Here is an 18,946-nt window from a genome sequence, read left to right on the forward strand (position 1 = left end):
CCCTCGCTGTCCCACGGGCTGTCCCCACAGCACGGCTCATGAGGACGTGTCCTCTCGCTCGGGGTTCCTGCGGGGCTCCCTGCACCCCAAACCCCTCGCAGCAGCCGCTCCCCAGGCTCGGGGGCACCGCGCTGGGTGCGCGCTGCGGGCTCTGCCGGGGCACGAAGGGGTTAAAGCGCCCGGGGCTGTTCTGCGGGGAAGGAGCAGCCTCCCCTCCCTCTGCACATCTGGATGCAATAAGGGCTGGGGAGGCCGGAGCATTCCTGAGCACTGAGCTGGAGGCTGCTGTCGCTGCCGGCCATGGGGCCCTGGCGCTGCCTGCTGCTGCTGCCGCTGCTCGCCCCGGCCCTGCGCGCCCAGCAGCAGCAGTTCATGGAGTACGTGGAGCGCCGCCTCACCCTGCTGGAGGTACGGCCCGAGAGGGGCCCCGAGCCCGGATCGCCCCTGCCCGGCTCCCAACTCTCCCTCCTGGAGGCCGGCGGGGCTGGGGAAGGAGCTGGGATGGGGACGGAGCAGGGTGCGGCACAGCCCAGCACCGGGACACCGGAGCACCATGGGCGTGGGAGGGCTGTGCGACAGGGGATGGTGGCAGCGGGGACACTGCGGGGCCGGGAGAGCCATGGGGACATCACAGGAATGGGGACATCCCAGGAATGGGGAAATCACAGGAATGGGGAAATCACAGGAAAGCTGGGGACATTGTGGGTCTGGGAGAGCCATGGGGACATCCCAGGAATGGGGACATCACGGGAATGGGGACATCACGGGAAAGCTGGGGACATTGTGGGTCTGGGAGAGCCATGGGGACATTCAGAAACCTGGGGACATTGTGGGTCTGGGAGAGCCATGGGGATATCCCAGGAGTGGGGATATCCCAGGAGTGGGAACATCACAGGAAGGGTTACATCACAGGAGTGGGAATATCACGGGAATGGGAATATCATGGGAAAACTGGGGCATTGCAGGTTTGGGAAAACCATGGGGACATCACAGGAATGGGAACGTCATGGAAGCAGGGACATTGCAGGTCTGGGAGCTCCACAGGGTGACCACAGGAACGAGGATCTGGGAGCACCGTGGGAGAGTGGGGGGCACTGGGAGTTCAGGAACATCCTGAGCACATCCTGGGGCTGTCACAGGAGAGCAGGACCTTGTGGATCTGGGGGCAGGACAGGAATGGGGGCATTGTGGGTCTGGGAACATCCTGGGAGCACTGCAGGATTGGGTATCATGGTGCTGGGAGCGTTGCAGAAGCAGCGTAGGAGCGTCGTGGGAGCACCACAGGAGTGGGAGCAGGGTGGGATGGGACAAAGAGCCACGAGCCCCACGTGGCTCTGGGGGCTCCCACAGCCCGGGCAGGCTGGGACAGCTGTGAGCTCTGGAGACCTCAGTGTCCCCTCGGCCACCCCAGGAGAGGATCTCACAGTGGCACGACCAGAGCAGCCGCTACTCCACGGAGCTGCGGGACTTCAAGAACCAGGTGCTGGGGATGCTGGAGGCGGCCGAGAAGGAGCGGGAGGCGATGCGGGCGGAGGCCGAGAGCGCGGCCGTGCGCGTGGACCGGCTGGAGAGGGAGGTGGATTACCTGGAGACACAGAACCCTGCCCCGCCCTGCGTGGAGGTGGATGAGACGCTGATGGACAAGCAGGTGGCCACAGCCAAGCAGAGGAAGAACGAGAAGTACACCAAGCTCACAGGTGAGAGGCTGCCCTGGCTCCCTGGGGGATGGAGCTGCCTGAGGGCCCTTCCCAGCCCATCCCAGCCCAGGGATCCCATCCCAGGCCATGGGCCAGGCCATTGTGTCCCTATCTCAGATGTCTCTGGCACAAGCTCCTGCATCCAAGCCCCAGGTCAGGGCCCTGTGCATCTCCAAAGCCTCTGGGGCAGGGCTGGGGTGAGGGTGGCTCCCTTATCCATGGCATGGGCACAGTGGGGACTTGTCAATGCCACCAGGGATGCACTGAAACCCCTTCAGCGAGTTTCCAAGGCGGTTGCCTGAGGCTGGGCGTGGAACAGAGTGAGAGCCCAGCAGGGGCAGCAGCAATCCCGCTGCAGGGCCAGGCTGTTCCCAGGCTCCCACGGCCCCTCTCTTGCAGATTGCAGCGACACCATCGCCAGCGTCAGGGCCATGAAGATCCTGAAGCGTTTCGGCAGCGCCTCGGGGCTCTGGACCAAGGACGCTGCGGGGAGCTCGGAGAAGATCTACGTGTTCGACGGCACCGCCAACGACACGGTTTACGTCTTCCCCCGCATGCGGGAGTTCACCCTCTTCTCCGCCACCCGCAAGGCCGCCCGCATCAAGCTGCCCTACCCCTGGGTGGGCACCGGGCACCTCGTCTACGACGGGCACCTCTACTACATCCGCCAGCAGGGCCTGTCCTTCCAGGTGATCAAGTTCAACCTGGCCAACAAGACGGTGGTGGACAGCTCGGTGTTCCCGGCCGAGGAGCAGATCCCCGTCTTCGGGCTCTCCCCCTCCACCTACATCGAGGTGTCGGCGGACGAGGAGGGGCTCTGGGCCATCTACGCCACCAAGGAGGACGAGAAGAACATGTGCCTGGCCAAGCTGGACCCCGCCTCGCTGGACATCGAGCAGATGTGGGACACGCCGTGCCCGCGGGAGAACGCCGAGGGCGCCTTCGTGGTGTGCGGGGCGCTGCACGTGGTGTACAACACGCGGCTGCCCAGCCGCGCCCGCGTGCAGTGCGTGTTCGACGTCAGCGGCACGCTGGCCCCCGAGGATGCCTCCCTCGTCTACTTCCCCAAGCGCTACGGCTCCCACGCCAGCCTCAAGTACAGCCCCCGGGAGAGGCAGATCTACGCCTGGGATGACGGCTACCAGATCATTTACCGCATGGAGATGAAGAAGAAGCTGGAGGTGTGAGGGTGCTGCCCAGCCCGGCCCGCAGGACGGCGTCTCTGCCCCTTCTCCCATCACTGTGAAATGAGGAAATGCTGGAACCCCGCCCCAGCACTGGGTGTCCCTGCCTGGGAGCACCCAGCAGAGTCCTGGACTAATTTAATGAGGTTTTCTTTTCTGATATAATGAATAAAAACCACGCAGCGAAGTGCAGCCACCTGCCTGGGGAGCGTGGGGTGCTGGGCAGGGCTGGCAGAGCCTTGAGCTCCAGGTTACCCCTGAGCCACCCCAAAATACACCCCAAAAGCCACTTCCCGAGGGTGGGGTATCCTCACAGGGCTCAGGGCAGTGAGCACAGCCAGACCTGGGTGGGTGCCTGGGCAGGGGCTGGGCTGGGGCTTAGGGCAGGGGTTTATGTTGGGGGCTTTGGGTGAGGGTTTTGGTGGAAGGATTTAGGGCAGAGACAGAAGATGAGGCTTTGAGCAGGCCAGCTTGTTTTACATGTACAAAACTGTGAGCAAACAACAAAATCCCTTAATCTGGGAGGACAACAGGAGATTTCCCTCCCCTGCTGGGGTGGTGCTCCAGCCAGCAGGCCCCAGATGTTGCTGATTTACTGAGTTTGTTCCTAATGAAGCCCAGGCCACTTCCCCCTGCAGCCACACAATCCCCACCTTATGTAAAGCCCCGGATTGCCCCATCCCCTTCCCTTCCCTTCCCTTCCCTTCGGCACTGAGCAGCCCTACAGGGGACAGGGCAGGTGCTGGGGACAGCCCCACGTTGTCCCCACACCTTCCTCCCCAGCAGAGACTGTCCCTTGTGCTCTCTCTCCCCCCACACCCCTGCAGGGTGCAGGATTTGCCCTGTTTTCTGTCCCTGGGCCCCCCAGAAACCCAGGATTGCTCTGACTTGTCCCCATCACAACATCCTGAGAGCACAGAGGGTGGATTAGGAGGTGCTTTGGTCCCTTTTTCCCATCAGAGGTCACTTCTGGGGACAAGCACTGAAGCCATGGGCCAGGCTGGCTGGGTGAGGGCTGCATCCTGCTGGTGTCAGTGCCAGCCTGGCTTTGGGAGCAACATTGCCAAGCACCTGAGGGGCTCCCTGGGCCTCCTGCTCTCCCAGGGTTGTGGCCATGCCACCCCCTACCACCCCAAAGCCCATCCAGCATCCCCCTGTGCCCAGCTCAAGCCAAACTGTTCTGTGACATGGAGGGCACTTGGTATTTGCCTCGGGTTCTTTGGTATTATAATCAAATCTGTTGCACAAGAAAAATCTTCAAATACACACTTTGAATGACTGTAATTGGCTGGTGCTGAAAGTTCAACACACAGTGCAAGTCAAGCAGAGAAATTATCCAAGTGTGAAGGACTCTGTGAACTGTCAAGTTAATTTATGGCCCTTTTCAAGATCAATAAGGGCAGTAACAGAAATATAATTTTCAGAAATCTCACAGTAGTAAATAATTACACCGATGATTTCTCCAGCTTGAATTAAAATTGATGGGGCAGTAATGATTCTGCCCCAGAAACCATCTCACAGCCTGGAACAAGTCCTGCACAATCAGACCTGCACTGCCCTGTGACACCTGGAGCCTTTTCTCCTCCAGGTGAGCACCCTCAGCTCTCCCAGCCTGGCTCCAGAGGGGCTCCAGCCCTTGGAGCAGCTCTGTGGCCTCCTCTGGGCTCATCCAGAGCCCTCCCTGTGCATGGTCAGAGATGCCACTCACTCACCAGGACAGCCAGAGCCCCACAAGCTCCCGTGGGATTTGTTTTGTACAAACACTTCGGGAATGAGGAGTAAAAATAACTGCAGTGCCCAGTGGGCTCCTAAGCACAGCACTTATCTCACACTCCACATCTTCAAAGTACTTCAGGAAACATCAACTAATTAATCCTTAGAATAACTCCCATAAAGCAGAACAGCCTGATCTCCATCTGCTGACAAACCCCACGTGTTTGGTGGTGAGGGGAGGCTCAGCTCTGAGCTGGAGCACACTGTGACACAGGGAGGGGACCTGGACCCTCCATGCTCTGAGTGCTCCCAGCTCACAGGATCAGGGAATGCCCTGAGCTGGAAGGGACCCACAAGGATCGATTCCATCCCCTGGCCCTGCACAGACAGCTCTCCAAACTCTCCTGGAGCTCTGGCAGCTCGGGGCTGTGCCCAGCACCCTCTGGGGGAAGAACCTTTCCCAAAATCCAACCTGAACTCCCCTGGCACAGCTCCAGCCCTTCCCTCTGCTCCTGTCCCTGTCACAGAGAGCAGAGATTGTCCCCAGGCTGCCTCCAGGATGGGGTCACCCTTCTCACCCTGCCAGAGCTGAGTCCCTGCCATGTCCAGAGCCAGGAGGGACCTCAGACCTGCCTGGGTGACTCTCCTGCCAGATATCCCACAGGAGAGGGGTGGAAAAGAGGAGCAGCAGGGCTGCAGGTTCCTGATTGCCATGGCATGGACACCCCCAGCCCCAGAGAGCCCTGCAGGTGCCAGAACTCACCATCTCCTGCTGGGGTTATCGACTCCTTTCTCTTCTTGTTTAAGTATTTATTGGCCCCATTAGGAGAAAGCAAAGGTTGTGCCACAGCTGGAGCAATTTCCAGAGCCCTTGGTGCCCTCAGGGGTGTTGATTGTCCCCAAAAGCCATCCTGGCACTGCCCAGGCTCTGCCAGGAGCCTCAGTGGGAGCAGCAGCACCTCCAGACCTGCCCACGGCACCCAGGAATCCCTGGTGGGAATCAGGGACCCCAGAAGGATCCAGGGACCCCAGAGGGATGCAGGGACCCCAGAGGGATGTAGGGACCCCAGAGGGATGTAGGGACCCCAGAGGGATGCAGGGACCTTGGCAGGATGCAGGGACCCCGGTGGGATGCAGGGATCCAAATAAGATCCAGGCACCCTGGCAGGGCTGCCTCAGGTCCCTCTGTCCTGTGTGGAAATGGATTTTTGTGGCTGCTCCCGTTTGCCCTGCCCTGCCTCTGCCCTCCCAACTGCACTGACAGATTTTCAAGAAAATTCCACCACACTCCCTGGTGTGTGCAGGGTACTGGGGCAGCCTCTTCCCCACGGAAGGCTGTGGAAAATCTGCGTTCCTTCACCGCCCAGCCCAGCCCCCAGTGCAGGGAGCTCTGGGGCCGCTCCTGTCCCCCCTCCCACACCCAGCCCGGGCAGGGACAGGGGGATCATCCTTCCCAAAAGGAGGGGTTAGTGGAAAATAAGTTAATGGGGCTGCTCCAGCCTTCCCTGGCAGTCTGCAGCTCCTCCTGTTTAATTGCCAAATACTTTATCTCGTTAAAGAAGAGCCTCTATAAGTAATAATCCCTTTCATCTCTGCTCCTCTTGAAAAATACTCCTCTTTGCAAGGCAATCTGGTCAAGTAAATTGAGAAGTTGTGTTATCAGTGGGGAAGAGAAACTGAGATCTTCGGGCTAATTTTTTCTCCTTTGTCTCATTCTCAAGCATATTGACTTTCTTCCCCTCCCTGACTCTTTTCCAGCTCACAGGAGCTATTGATAAAGTGAAATTGTTCTGCGTGTCCTATTAGAAACGCGGCAACTAAAATTAAAACCAGGCAACTTAAACAAGTGCATTATGAAGCTCCCATTGTATTGAAACAGGAAGAGGGGGATAATTCTCCATTTAATACTTTCTTAATGGCTGGCTGGCAACTCTAATCACTGGCTTTTAACTTCAAATAGGTTCTCCTGCCCACGGAACATCTGGTTGAGGTGTAACTCATCACAGCCGAGTCTGGAGGCAGCAAATCTGCCCCCGGGGGTCACAGCAGGGCTGGGGCTGGGGGGACACGAGAGGCAGCAGCTCAGTGCTCTCATCTCCCAATGGAAGTGCAGAATAAACAAAACCAGATTCACCCAAAACACTTCTGAGACAGAAATCATCCCTGTGCCAGCGGGGTGTGTGATGGCTCCCGGGGGTTTGGGATGTGTGCCCAGCCCAGCTCTCTGCTTCTGGTTTTGGCAGTGCCAGAGAGCCCAGGGACCTGCAGAGCCCTTGGTGGCTTTGGGGACAGAAGGGCCCGGGGCTGTGGGTGCGGGGACAGGAGCTCTGGGGTGCCAGGGGGGCTCTGTGCCTGGCCAGGGGGCTCAGCCTGGCAGAGCCCTGACCCTCACCCACAGCCTGTGGAGATCCTGAGGCTGCTGCTGAGATCTGAGGACGGGTATTGTGTCCCAGCCTGTCCCCACCTCCCCCTGCCCCACTCCTCCTCCTCCTCACCAAACCCAGCTCCTGCCAAATCCCCCTTGGCACAGAGCTCCCCTCATCCCCCCAGCCCCCCAAACCCTCCAGAGCACTCAGCACCCCCCTGTTCCTTTGGCATCCTCCCAAAAGGAGGGACACAAACTGAAATTCCTTTCTCAAAGATGAATTTTGCAGAGTGACAGGGACCCTGCAGGTCTGGATCCCCCTGCCCCAACCAGCCTGGGGATGCCCAGGCTCCTCTCATCATTCCCAGTGTTGTCTACTCCTTCCTTCCCTCTGGAAAGGAGGAATAAAAATAAAGCCATCAAACTGGGAGCTCACAGCCCTGTCAGAGGAGCAGTGGCTTGTGACTCACCAAGTTTCAATATTTTCTGGACAGTTTCATTTACTAACAGATTTTTTCTGCTATTTTAGTTCTTTGATCAAGATGGATTATTTTCCCTGAGCTGCTCCCATTTGTGGTAATGTGTCTCCATCCCATCCAGGCAGGATTTTGCTGACACGAGGAAGACCCACACCTCATCCCAGGGATTTCACACATCCTGCACTCTACATGATTTCACCAGGATTTTCTTTGGGGTGTTATTATTACTAATGCTGTTATATCAAAGTTGTTTCCTGAGGACAGAAAAATACCAGCTCAGCTATTCAGCTAAGCAGTCCTTTAATTTCTTGCCTCTCAAATCAGCTCCCTGGTGCCTTTTTGGAATAGATCTGAATTTTCTGCTTTAATCCCTCTTCCTGAGGCAAAAGTGCTGAGGGGTGAAGTGACTCTCCCTGGGAAAGGAGAGTTGGGGTCTCTTTCCCAGGGCTGTGGCTCCAACAAATACCAAGCAGAGATTTTTTTGTCTCTTTGCCTCCAAATCCCTCATCCCCAGCTGGAAGGCAGCAGCAAATTTGGGGTTCCCAGCCCTGCTGATTTTCCATCTGCTGGCTGGGGAAGGGTGAGTGGTGCAGACAGGGCAGGGGAGGCTGGAGTGGCACAAGGATGCAGAATTTGGGGGGGCTGGAGCAGTTCCCCCCAGCACAGCTGCCCTGGCTCCTGTGTCCTGCTGCTGCATGTGGCCAAGGACCTGGAGGGAGATATAACCATGGTAACTGGGATTATCCCGGAGAACTGCTGCCATTGCTGCAGAGCTAGGGTCAAAACAAACAGAAATTATCAATTTTTCTCTTTCTAATAAAATGCAGAAGTGTGTTATTGACTCGCTAATTGCTCAGCTAAATGGATTTCTCCTAAATTACCTCCTAACCCTTGTAAATGAAAATGGTGCAAAGATTAGCACTTCCATGGATTTGCTCAGGGGAGGAAAAATGAAAGGTCTGATTCCTGCCCATGGCAGGGGGTGGGGGCTGGAACTGGATAATCCTTAAAGCCCCTTCCAACCCAAACCATTCCATGATTCTGTGATTCCCTTTTAACCTAAAATTGCTGCAAGCCTTGCTACCTGGGGGATTCTTGGCACCACACAGGCCATGGAGCCACACTCAGCTTTGTGAGCAGCTCCTGCAGGAGATTGCAGCTCTCAGCTCATCTCTGAATTGTCAATTCTCCCCGGAGTGCAGGTTTTCAGGAAATCAGAGTTTAAATGAGAAGTGTTCCTCTCCAACTGAGCCCCCTCCAATATCAGTGTCAGCTGCCACCTCCCCCCATTCCCAACCCGGGCTTGCCAGGGAAATTGAAATTTTCAGCTTGTTAGAGAATAAATGAAGAAAGAAACATAATTTAATCAAGAGACATCAGTACCAATAAACCCCATGAAATTTTGCACAGCTGGGGTGTAGTGCCATCCTCCCCTGGGATGCTCAGCTGTGTGCTGCCGAGCCAGGCAGCTCTGAGCCCCCTTTCCCTTCCCCTCTTCTCTGCAAGAGCCACTTCCAGGGGCTTGCAGGGACGTGCAGGTTTAGGAAATAATTATTTTAATTGCACCATCAGCTCCATTCCTGCTGCCAGGATTGTTTTGGGATTGGCAGCAGCATCCAAGAGAAGCCTGGGGCAGTGTGAGTGGCATCGGAGGGATGAGCCTGGAATGATCCCGATCCAGGGCAGCACCGTCCCTTTGTCTGGAGAGCCCAGCACAGGTCTGCAGCTGGGCAGTGCCCAGGTGTTCCCAATGCACCTGGGGAGGAGAATCCTGCACACCTTCCCCAGGAAGGAGGGGAGAGGAGAGGTCCTCCAGCACTCTGGGAGAAAGCGGTGCCTCCCCGCAGCAATCACATAATGTCACAATTATAAACCACATGTCCGGGTGTCAGCAACTGTCTGGGGTTACAACACAGGGTGTGATAAAAGGTTTCTGTTCTATCACCATCTGTTGAGGGTGGGGCAGTGATCCTGATCTCTGTGTGAGATATTCTGCTAATGGGCATCCATTGAAACCAGGCAGGGCAGTGTTCTTTATCTTTTCACAACCCATCCTTCCTCCAGCCAGTCATTTTCTGCTCATGGCCATTGAGTCCCACTGTGGGACTGATAAAATTACTGCATCCCATTGGGAGTTGCTCCAGCCAGGGGGAAGAGCCCAACATTTCTTACCAAGATAAAAACAGAGGTTTTGAGACACTAAGGGAGCCCTTTCTCCACTGGACTCCAGAATTTCTCCGGATTTCTCCACATCACCACTGGAGATTTAGAGGGAAACTGCACCTTGTACAGGAGCACTGCTCCAACTGAGCCACATCTGTCACTGCAGGAGGATGCAGCCACCATGGAATGGGACTGCTGCCAACACCCTGCCTGACAGGGTGTCAGGCTGTACTCTGACTGTGTCAGGGTTTGGGGTTTGTTCTTTGTAATACTGTATTTCTATTTTAATTTCCCTAGTACAGAACTGATATTCCTAATTGCCATATCTTTGCCTGAGAGCCCCTTGATTTCAAAATTATAATAATTTGGAGGGAGGGGGTTTACATTCTCCATTTCAAAGAGAAGCTCCTGCCTTTCTCAGCAGACACCTGTCCTCCAAACTAAAACAGCAACTTTTCGTTCTCTGTCCATATATAAGCCACACCTGATTATAAGCCGCACTTTGGGTTTGGACCAAAATTTTAGTCAAAATGGTGCAGCTTATAATCGTGAAATTACTGTAAGGGTCACTGGGCAATTAAGGGTCATTGGGCAAAGCTGAGATCATGCAACAAGCAGGAAGGTGCTCCTGCTTTCTGTACCCAGAAAAAAAACACGGAATCATCTCTGGGACAGGAGCAGAGGGGTCTGGGGGGTCTCACCCTGGCCAGGACTCTTGGGATGGTTCTGTGGGAGCAGGACTGGGACATGCTGGGCTGGCCAGGGTGGTCTCCAGGAAATCAGCAGGGCCTCGAGCAAAGAATCCTCCCTCGTTCCTCTCAGACATCCCAGAGGAACGCCGGCAAAGCGACTTAATTAAAAAATTACCGCTCCTCACTCTGCCACAAACCCTCAACCACGGCAATTGGAGATGGAGAGGGATGTGCAGCTGCTGATGGGAGATGAGGAGAAATCTTCCACTTTGGAAGTAATTAACGAGCCAGAAAAGTGTTTGCATGTGTGCATGGGGTGGCTGGGTGGCAGTGCCCATCCTCCCCTGGCTCGGGGCTGTTTCCCTGCCCGAATCCCCCCGGGCTGCCCCCATCGCATCCCGAGCGGCTCCAGCCCCGGAATCACCACCCTGACAGCTCCTCCAGCCCTGGGAAACGGGAGCTGGCACAGCTGTGCCACATCTGGCCCTGCAGCCAGGAAAAATCCGTCCGGATCCGGGCTGGTTCTGCCCCCTAATCACATTTCTGTTATTTCGGGGAAGGTTGGCGCGGCTGCTCTGGCTTTGATGCCCGCTGTTCCCACGGCAACCGAACGGGCTCTGGTTTGTCCTGGCCCAGCCAGGTATTTTATTAGCTTTAACGAACTGCATTTTTAATAGAAGCCTGTATTGGATTTTTGAAATGTATGTGCTTTAAATACCACGTTTTTAATTAAAAATGACACGGGAACGTAAAATATATAATTATATTTGTATGACTAACTCACTGTCTTAAATATATATATATGTATGAAGCTGTAAAATATAATTACAAATTATCTTTGGGAAAAGGCCAGGGAAAAAATACATTTTTGTACATTTAAGTAGTGTTGCTGCTGAAGGCTGGCTGCAGGGTTTGGGAGCCAGGCAGAGCTCCTGGGGTGCCTCTGGCTCTTGGACAGAAATCCAGAATACCCAAAGAGGAGACAAATTCCACTTCTCCCAGGCTCACCTGCAGCTCTGGCTTCTTGTCAAAGTGGATTTTGCAGTGATGCTCACCCCAGCAAAGGAGCAAACCACATCACCTCTTGGTGCCAAATGAATCATGGAATCACAGGATGGTTTGGGTTAGAAGGGACCTTAAAGCTCATCCAGTTTCAACCCTGACACCTTCCCCTGTCCCAGGCTGCTCCCAGCCCTGTCCAACCTGGCCTGGGACACTTCCAGGGATCCAGGAGCAGCCACAGCTTCTCTGGGCACCCCGTGCCAGGGCTCCACCCTCCCAGCTAAGAACTCCTTCCTAATATCTAAACCAAATCCACCTCCTTTAGTTAACATCCATTCCCCCTGCCCTAACCCATCTCTGCACGGTGCAGACACAGCCCAGCTCTGCTGGGGTACCCAGTGCTGGGAGGAGCATCCCAGCCCCCTGTGCCCCCTGGCTGTGCTCATCCAGGAGCTGAGGCTCCCTGGAAATGACAGCCAGGCTTTGCAGTGCCAGGCAGAACATCCTTGTGTGAGGCACTGGAGGCAGAGATGAGATCCCTGACCTGGCATTTAAATAAGTGCACAGCTGTGCTGGTGGATAATCTTAATGGCAGGAAGAACAATGAGGGCCCTGGGGGAGGAAACCTCTGGCAAAATGAGATTGAGAAGTCTGGGGTTGCCTAATTAGGGACACGATTAGGAGGGCAAATAACAGAAGTAGTAAAAGTGAAGAACAAGCAGAGGACTGAGATCAGAATCTCGAGGATCAGGGCAGTAATTTTCTCCAATGAGCTATATATAATTTTCTGTCTAATTTATTATCTTGCAAGCAAAGATAAAATTATCTGGTCTGACATTGCTTGAACTAAAGACTGAAGGAGGACTGGGATGTGTTTGGGACTGAGCCCATTGATTGAATGCTCTTTGCAGGCTAATCAAGAACTCTGTGTAAATAAAAGGTTTATGAAGGAATAAAATAAAATTGAAATCAAAGCACACAAAGCTGCTCCTGCCAGAGAGCTGGGCCCAGGGAGGGGGCAGAAACACAAACCCATGGCTGTCCCCACTGAGTCACCCTTTGGAGTGGTAGCAATTGTTGTGAGATCTGGGAATGTCCCCAGTGTCCCTGCACTGCCCTCTCTGCTGCTCCCAGCATCCCATGAAGCTGCACAGAGCTGGGGTTGTGATCCACAGAACCCCCTGTCAGTCCTGCCTCCAGCTCCTGTGGGGTTTGCTACCCTTGTTCCCAAAAAATTCCTGCAGAGTGAGTGATTCCCAGCCACTTGTTGTGACACAGCCCCCTCCACATCAATAGTGAAGTTACATTTATTTCTTAGCTGCTATTTTTTCCCCTAAGATAATTAAAGACCATGTTTGTTTATTCTTTAAACCCTTATAAACCTCCAATTGTTTTCTTCCTCTCTGGCACTTTTTTTTTAGCATGTGTGATTTGCCAACCTGTGAGTAGCATTCTGTAATTAGCAATTAAAGGCCACATTTGGAGACTAAATATAAATTGTTATGACAAGATTCTTCACTTTGCCAAACAAATGTGTTGCTGATGTATGAAAAAAAACCCTCCACACAATAATGTGATCAGTGGGAAGCCAGTATTGGAGAATATCACCCTGGCTGGATTTTGGGAAGGAATTCCTCTCTGTGAGGGTGAGGAGGGACTGGCACAGGGTTCCCAGGGAAGCTGTGGCTGCCCCTGGATCCCTGGGAGTGTCCAAGGCCAGGCTGGACAGGGGTGGGAGCAGCCTGGGACAGGGGAAGGTGTCCCTGCCATGGCAGAGAATGACTAGATGGATTTTAATGTCCCTTCCAACCCAAACCATTCTGGGATTCCATGTCTGGAACTCACTTTCCATTGGATATTTTCCACTTTTTTCCTCAGATACAACTAATTTTGTTCCCAAGTTGATGGGAAGGAGCAATGCTGGGACAGTTCCCAGCCCCCTGATCCTTTGTGATGAGCTGGGCCCGAGGGATTCCCCTGAGTGCCCACATTAAACCAACCATGGCCACCCTCCCTGCAGTGTCCCCTACCCTCCAGCAGTGTCCCCTACCCTCCAGCAGTGTCCCCTCCCTTCCTCCAGTGTCCCCTACCCTCCCTGCAGCCAGCCAGTCACCGGGGAAATTGGAGTCTGTGAGACTAAAAGTGAAGAGAAATTAGGAAAGAAAAGAGAGGAAGGTCTGGGAATGCTCCATGTGTTTATTTTGCTTGCAGCACTCAATAAAACAGAGTATTCATTTGTGGCTGCTTGCAGCAGAACCCTCCCCTTTGCAGCCACTTTCAAAGGAGCCCCAGCATGGCCAAAGCTCCTGTGGGACGTGGCCCTGGGGTGACCCTCCTTATTTTGCTTGGAAATAATTGAAATATCTCTAGGAGCTGCTATTACAGGGTCGAGAGCAGCGAGTGAGGAGCAAGAAAACGACTCAACAAATCTTGGCGTGGCACTGGAGCTGGGCTCAGCTCCTTCCCAGGGCTCAGCTCCTTCCCAGGGCTCTGCTCCCCCTGGATGGGAGGGAATTGTTTGTCCTGGTGTGTGGGGCTGTCCCCACGAGCGTGACCAATCCCCCTGTGACAAACACACAACGGGCTGATTATCCCCTGGCTGAGGATGTGGCAGAATTTAAACACATTTAACACACAAATGCAGGGGGGGTTGAGCCGAGCAGGCGTGGGTGTTGCTCACCCCTGTGAGATCCAGTTTTCCAGAAATGCGAGTGACAGCCAGTATTGAGTGGAAATTGATTATCTGTGTGAAGCAGGGATTAAAAATAGCAGCTTTGTGTCAAACCCCACGTATGTTTTGACTAAATCCTCGATAACAAGGGGAATGGATAAAAGATGGGGATTATACAGAGAACACCAAAACCCCAAAAGCCTGGATTAGAGAAGAAAAGGATTTGAGTGGGTTGCTGCAATTAATGATTGTCAAGTGCCATCAGCTGGGATTGCTGTGGCTTCTTCTGTGGACGTCTTGCCCTTTGGTTTGCCAACCTGCCAGAGGCACTGCCAGCTCATTGCCAGCTCCTCTGAGGCTCCCCCAGCTCCAGGGGCTCGTGGCCAGTGTTTGACCCACCCAGTTAATCAGTTTTAATGGCCAGAAGCTCTTCCCCTTAATTAAACACAGAACGTTCCTGACAGGGTGATGGTCTCAGGAATTTTGTCCTCCCCTTGTTCCCCAGCAGAAACTCTCAGAATGCTCTGTGCTGGGAAATTAATGCAGATTTACCATGTCTGTGTTGCAGTGTGCTTGGAACACACTTTTTGCTGCTGCCCTGGGGATGGTGTGAGTGTTCCAGCCCAGCCAGGAGCTGCAGAGCCCAGGTCTGCTCCAAATGACACTGCCCAGCCCCACACCGTGCCAGGCTCCCTCATTATCACATTTTATGGCACCCACTGTGATCACTGCACCCATCCAAAACCACACAACACACAATTCCTGCTTCCACAGGAGGAAATATTTCACCAGACAGGGCAGCACTTACAAATAAAATAATTTTATTGAGTTTCTGCTCCTATAGCATGTGGCACATAAAGAGAATTAAGACACAAGGTGTGATGAGGAATGATGTATTCACCCTTCACTGAACAAAGGATTCATCTCACCCAGGAGCAATGCAAACACCCCTCTCTGCCAGCCGTGGTGTGCAGCCAGGGGTGACGTGGTGACATTTGGGAAAATGGGAAGTGAGGCTGACCTGAGGATTGTGGCTGATGAGCACAGTCCTGCTGACCTGAGGGGAGGAGAGCTGGCTGCCTCGCTCACTAATTCCACCTCCAAACCAAAATATTTGCTCTTGCCTAATTTAATTAGGGTGGAATAAACAGCACTAATGGACTTCTTAACTCAGAGAAAAATCCAGGATGAGAAAGTATCCAAAATCCACAGCTGGCTGATAAAGATCAGCTGATTTAGCTGTAAAGCCAGTACTTGGGATATTCTAACTTCATTCTTGGCCTCTGCAGCCAAGGAACCAGCAAAGCTTCGGGTTTTTTTTTCCAGAATTTGACCTTCCTTCAGGGCTTGGGCTGAGAAACTTTATTCTTTAAGGAAGTGCTGACAGTCTTAAGAAAAAAGGCTGGAAGCTTTTTTTAGCATTGGTCATGTTTCTGTATTTCCCTTTCCCCCTTGGGTCACCCTTTATTACTTGGATGAGATAAGAAATAGAGATCCAGTGGTCAGGCAAGGCTGTCACCCATTTCTGTAACATCTTCCCCCTTTTTTCTTGACTCCCACCTGTGGCAAAGCTGTTCCCTCCACTGAGATAAGGCAGGGATGTCCTGGGGGATGAGCAGCAGCTACAAAGGGGGTGAAGAAATTGTTCATGCAAACAGCTCTGGGGAGATTTCAGATACAGGGGAAAAAACCCAGGGTTCCCCTCCTGAGGAATCAACAGCATTTTTTTAAATATATGACAAAAGGAATCGTGGGGTACACACTGCACAAACTTCTAAGAGCTCATGGACACCTCTACATGAACAGGAAACCTGGGGACACGCTGCAGGGCTGGGGCTGACCACGAGGATGGAGCTGCTGGTGGCTTGGCAGAGCCTCTCCCATCTTCTGCCACAGCTTTCCAGTGGCCACTGTCCCCTGTCCCGGCCGCCTCTGCTCCCTGCAGACACCTCCTCCACACACACTAAAAACTATTTTACACGTTATTTTACAGACCAAACTCCCAGCACATGTCTCAGTCCACCTTCTCCCTCTGGAAACAGATCCATACAGCAAAAGCCACAAAAATAACATCACCTTGGGAGACATATTAGACAAAAACAGATTTGACCACGAGACGGTTTCTACCTTTACTTACGCAGGAACAACTAGACCGGAAAGTCCCGCTGCTGCCAGCGCCCCTCAGCAACCACTGAGACTGAAGGCCAAGTGCAAAATTTACTTGGTTTAGTCCCATTTTGCTGTCCCTGCTCCGGATCACGGTGTGGGGGGTGGTTTGGGGGAGGGACAGGAGCCCTGGCTGTCGAAGCTCGCTGCCCGGCCGTGCCACTGCGGGACAGAGGAGAAATCGAGTTAAGCAACCAGGAGAGATTATTTGGGATTATTCCCAGTCCTGCACTGTCTGTCCATCTCCTCTTCCTCAGTATTCCCATCCCATCCCATCCCATCCCATCCCATCCCATCCCATCCCATCCCATCCCATCCCATCCCATCCCATCCCATCCCATCCCATCCCATCCCATCCCATCCCATCTCCTGCCCTGCTGTGTTCTCATCTTCTCTACAAGTTCCAATTTATGCAATGCCTGTGTTTAACCACTCAGGAGGAATTGCTGAACAATTTACTTTATTGCTTTGTAAATCAATTCTCAATTGTGAGGATTCCTCACAAAAAAAAAAGGAAAATAAACAGTGTCTGTGTGTGCTGTGAAGACAAAGTGCTCTCAGCTCTTCCCTGCTTTATTGCCATTGTCTTCTTGGTTTAAAAATACAGTCTAAGCTCAGAAGTACTTGAGTCTTTCCAGTCTGGTGATTTTACTCCACAGCAGCTCTGTCCACAGCACTGGAGACATTTCTCAAAGGGAAAATCAGATCATTGACTCGGTGGATGGAGCAAACATTTTTTTTGCCATACTTAGGCGATCATAAATTATTTTTCATCTGCCTTGGGGGCTATTATCATAATTCAAACCCATTATTCCTGAAGGTTTTGAGCACTTGCCCATCTCACCATCTTGTTTTATTAAATTCCAGTGACAAATGATAGACATCTCCCAGAGACAACGGGAGGCAGATTTTCCACTGCCTGGATCAATTCCCTCCCCTCCCACATCAACAGAAACTCTTTGCTGGCTGATATTAATGTTGAAGCATATATGAATTTCATTTCTCTGGGTGAAAACTCACTTGGGGAACCAGACCTCATCCTTACCTTGGCAAATGAAAATAAGAGAACATCAGCCTGCTGCTCACAGGGAGGCTGAGCAGGGCAAGCAGGGCCTTGCAGATGTCCCATGGGTTTGGAGTGGTCAAAAATTTGGCCAATTTGACCAATTTCCTTCCCCAAAGAGACCAGTGAGTGTAAAGTAACTCACTGCACAGCTTTGCACTGAACAGCCTGTATTTCATCAGGGCTGAGCAGAAATTAATGAATGGAGATGAGAACAGCTGCCTTAAGGTAAGGAAACACTCTCTTCCATGTTTCTCATGTCAGAAAAATTGGCTAAAATCCCTGAGGAATTGATAATGTGGGTACAACCTCCCCATGAGAATTGCCAATGAGCAGATTGCAGAAATTACAACAGAAATGGGCTTTTGGCAGAGCCTTGCCCATGCTCTTTGCCTCGTGCTGTCTGCATGACAATGACAGTGCTGCTACTCCAAAAATGTGATGAAAACCCTTCCAAGGACGGGTCCAAACTGCCAGAGAGGAACCTGGAGATACTTTTCCTTCATTTAGTTATAAAATATGGACCATGCATTGTGTAGCCAACAGTCAGAAACCAGGACCAGTTCAATCAAAATCAAGCAGACCCAGAAGTCTGGAAGGACTTATCTTTAAAGACAAATTATTATTCTTCTTTATAGACATGACTTGACTCTCAGCAGAGTTATCAGTTTTTATCTGGAGCAATGTTTTAAACAAATAAATGCTCCCCTGCTGAATGTCAGAGGCACTTGGCAACATCAAGGGCGCGTTTTGCACCGCGCTGGTGACGCCACACCAGGGTTTGTCTTCGACAGATAACAGGGAAAATCCCCTTTTTCAGAAGATCCCTTCAAAGCCTGGAAGAATGAGCTGTAATTTTCTATCTCCCTTTGTGCACACACCCCTGAGCCTGGCTGATGGGTGGAGGAATGCACAAGGAGCACGGGTGGGGTGGCTGAAGCACCCGGGGAGGGAGCAGCTGCCAGGGGGGCTGAACACTGGGAACAACTTGTGCTGAGGGGAAGAATTCATTGTCAGAATAACCCCACAAAGAGGGATTCTCCCTTTCTGCTCAGAATCTCGCCTTCTGAACATCTGTGTGAGGAGGATAGCGCTTAAAAGCCTGTAATTAATGATTCATTTGCACATGTTCTCCATGTTCCCTCTTTAATGATGATGGTCATTAGAGAAATGCAGTCATTAGGGTTTGTTATTCACTGTTGATAAATATGGAGCAACCAAAGACATGATGTGCATCTGAAGCGTTTCCCTTTTCACTGGGGCCTTTTCCAGCAGTGAAAGCAAAGAGGGAGAGGCACCAGCTCGTGGAGGAAGGGCCCAAGCTGCAGTTGGCACTGAAATGAGGGGCTGGGCCGTGTTAGCCCAGCACTGTGGCTGCTGGGACAGGCTGGAGCTGCCCAGGTCTTCAAAGAATCATGGCCCAACACAGGAGGAGGACAATGGTCCAACACCACGGGTATAACCATCCATCCATCCATCCATCCATCCATCCATCCATCCATCCATCATCCATCCATCATCCATCCATCATGCATCATCCATCCATCCATCCATCCATCATCCATCCATCCATCATCCATCATCCATCCATCCATCCATCCATCATCCATCCATCCATCCATCCATCATCCATCCATCATCCATCCATCCATCATCCATCCATCATCCATCCATCCATCCATCCATCCATCCATCCATCATCCATCCATCCATCCATCATCCATCATCCATCCATCCATCCATCCATCCAT

At 52.8% G+C, this 18,946-nt stretch overlaps 2 protein-coding genes across 2 annotated transcripts in view; one reads left to right on the forward strand and one right to left on the reverse strand.

Moving 5' to 3' along the window:
- Positions 1-223: 223 nt before the first annotated feature.
- OLFML3 (olfactomedin like 3) lies at positions 224-3,068 on the forward strand. The gene is made up of 3 exons (XM_033080128.2): positions 224-408; positions 1,412-1,697; positions 2,097-3,068. Exons 1-3 carry the CDS (start codon positions 301-303, stop codon positions 2,882-2,884), a joined length of 1,182 nt encoding a protein of 393 aa, XP_032936019.1. The 5' UTR covers positions 224-300; the 3' UTR covers positions 2,885-3,068.
- Positions 3,069-14,770: 11,702 nt separating this feature from the next.
- The window catches only part of SYT6 (synaptotagmin 6), a 37,520-nt gene continuing 33,344 nt past the window's right edge, over positions 14,771-18,946 (reverse strand). Inside the window, exon 7 of the mRNA XM_033080183.2 lies at positions 14,771-16,294. Within this exon, the coding sequence (XP_032936074.1) occupies positions 16,223-16,294 (72 nt within the window). The 3' untranslated portion in view covers positions 14,771-16,222. The remainder of the gene's footprint in view (positions 16,295-18,946) is intronic.

The sequence above is a fragment of the Catharus ustulatus genome, chromosome 25 (genome assembly GCF_009819885.2).
Source record: "Catharus ustulatus isolate bCatUst1 chromosome 25, bCatUst1.pri.v2, whole genome shotgun sequence".
NCBI lineage: Eukaryota > Metazoa > Chordata > Aves > Passeriformes > Turdidae > Catharus > Catharus ustulatus.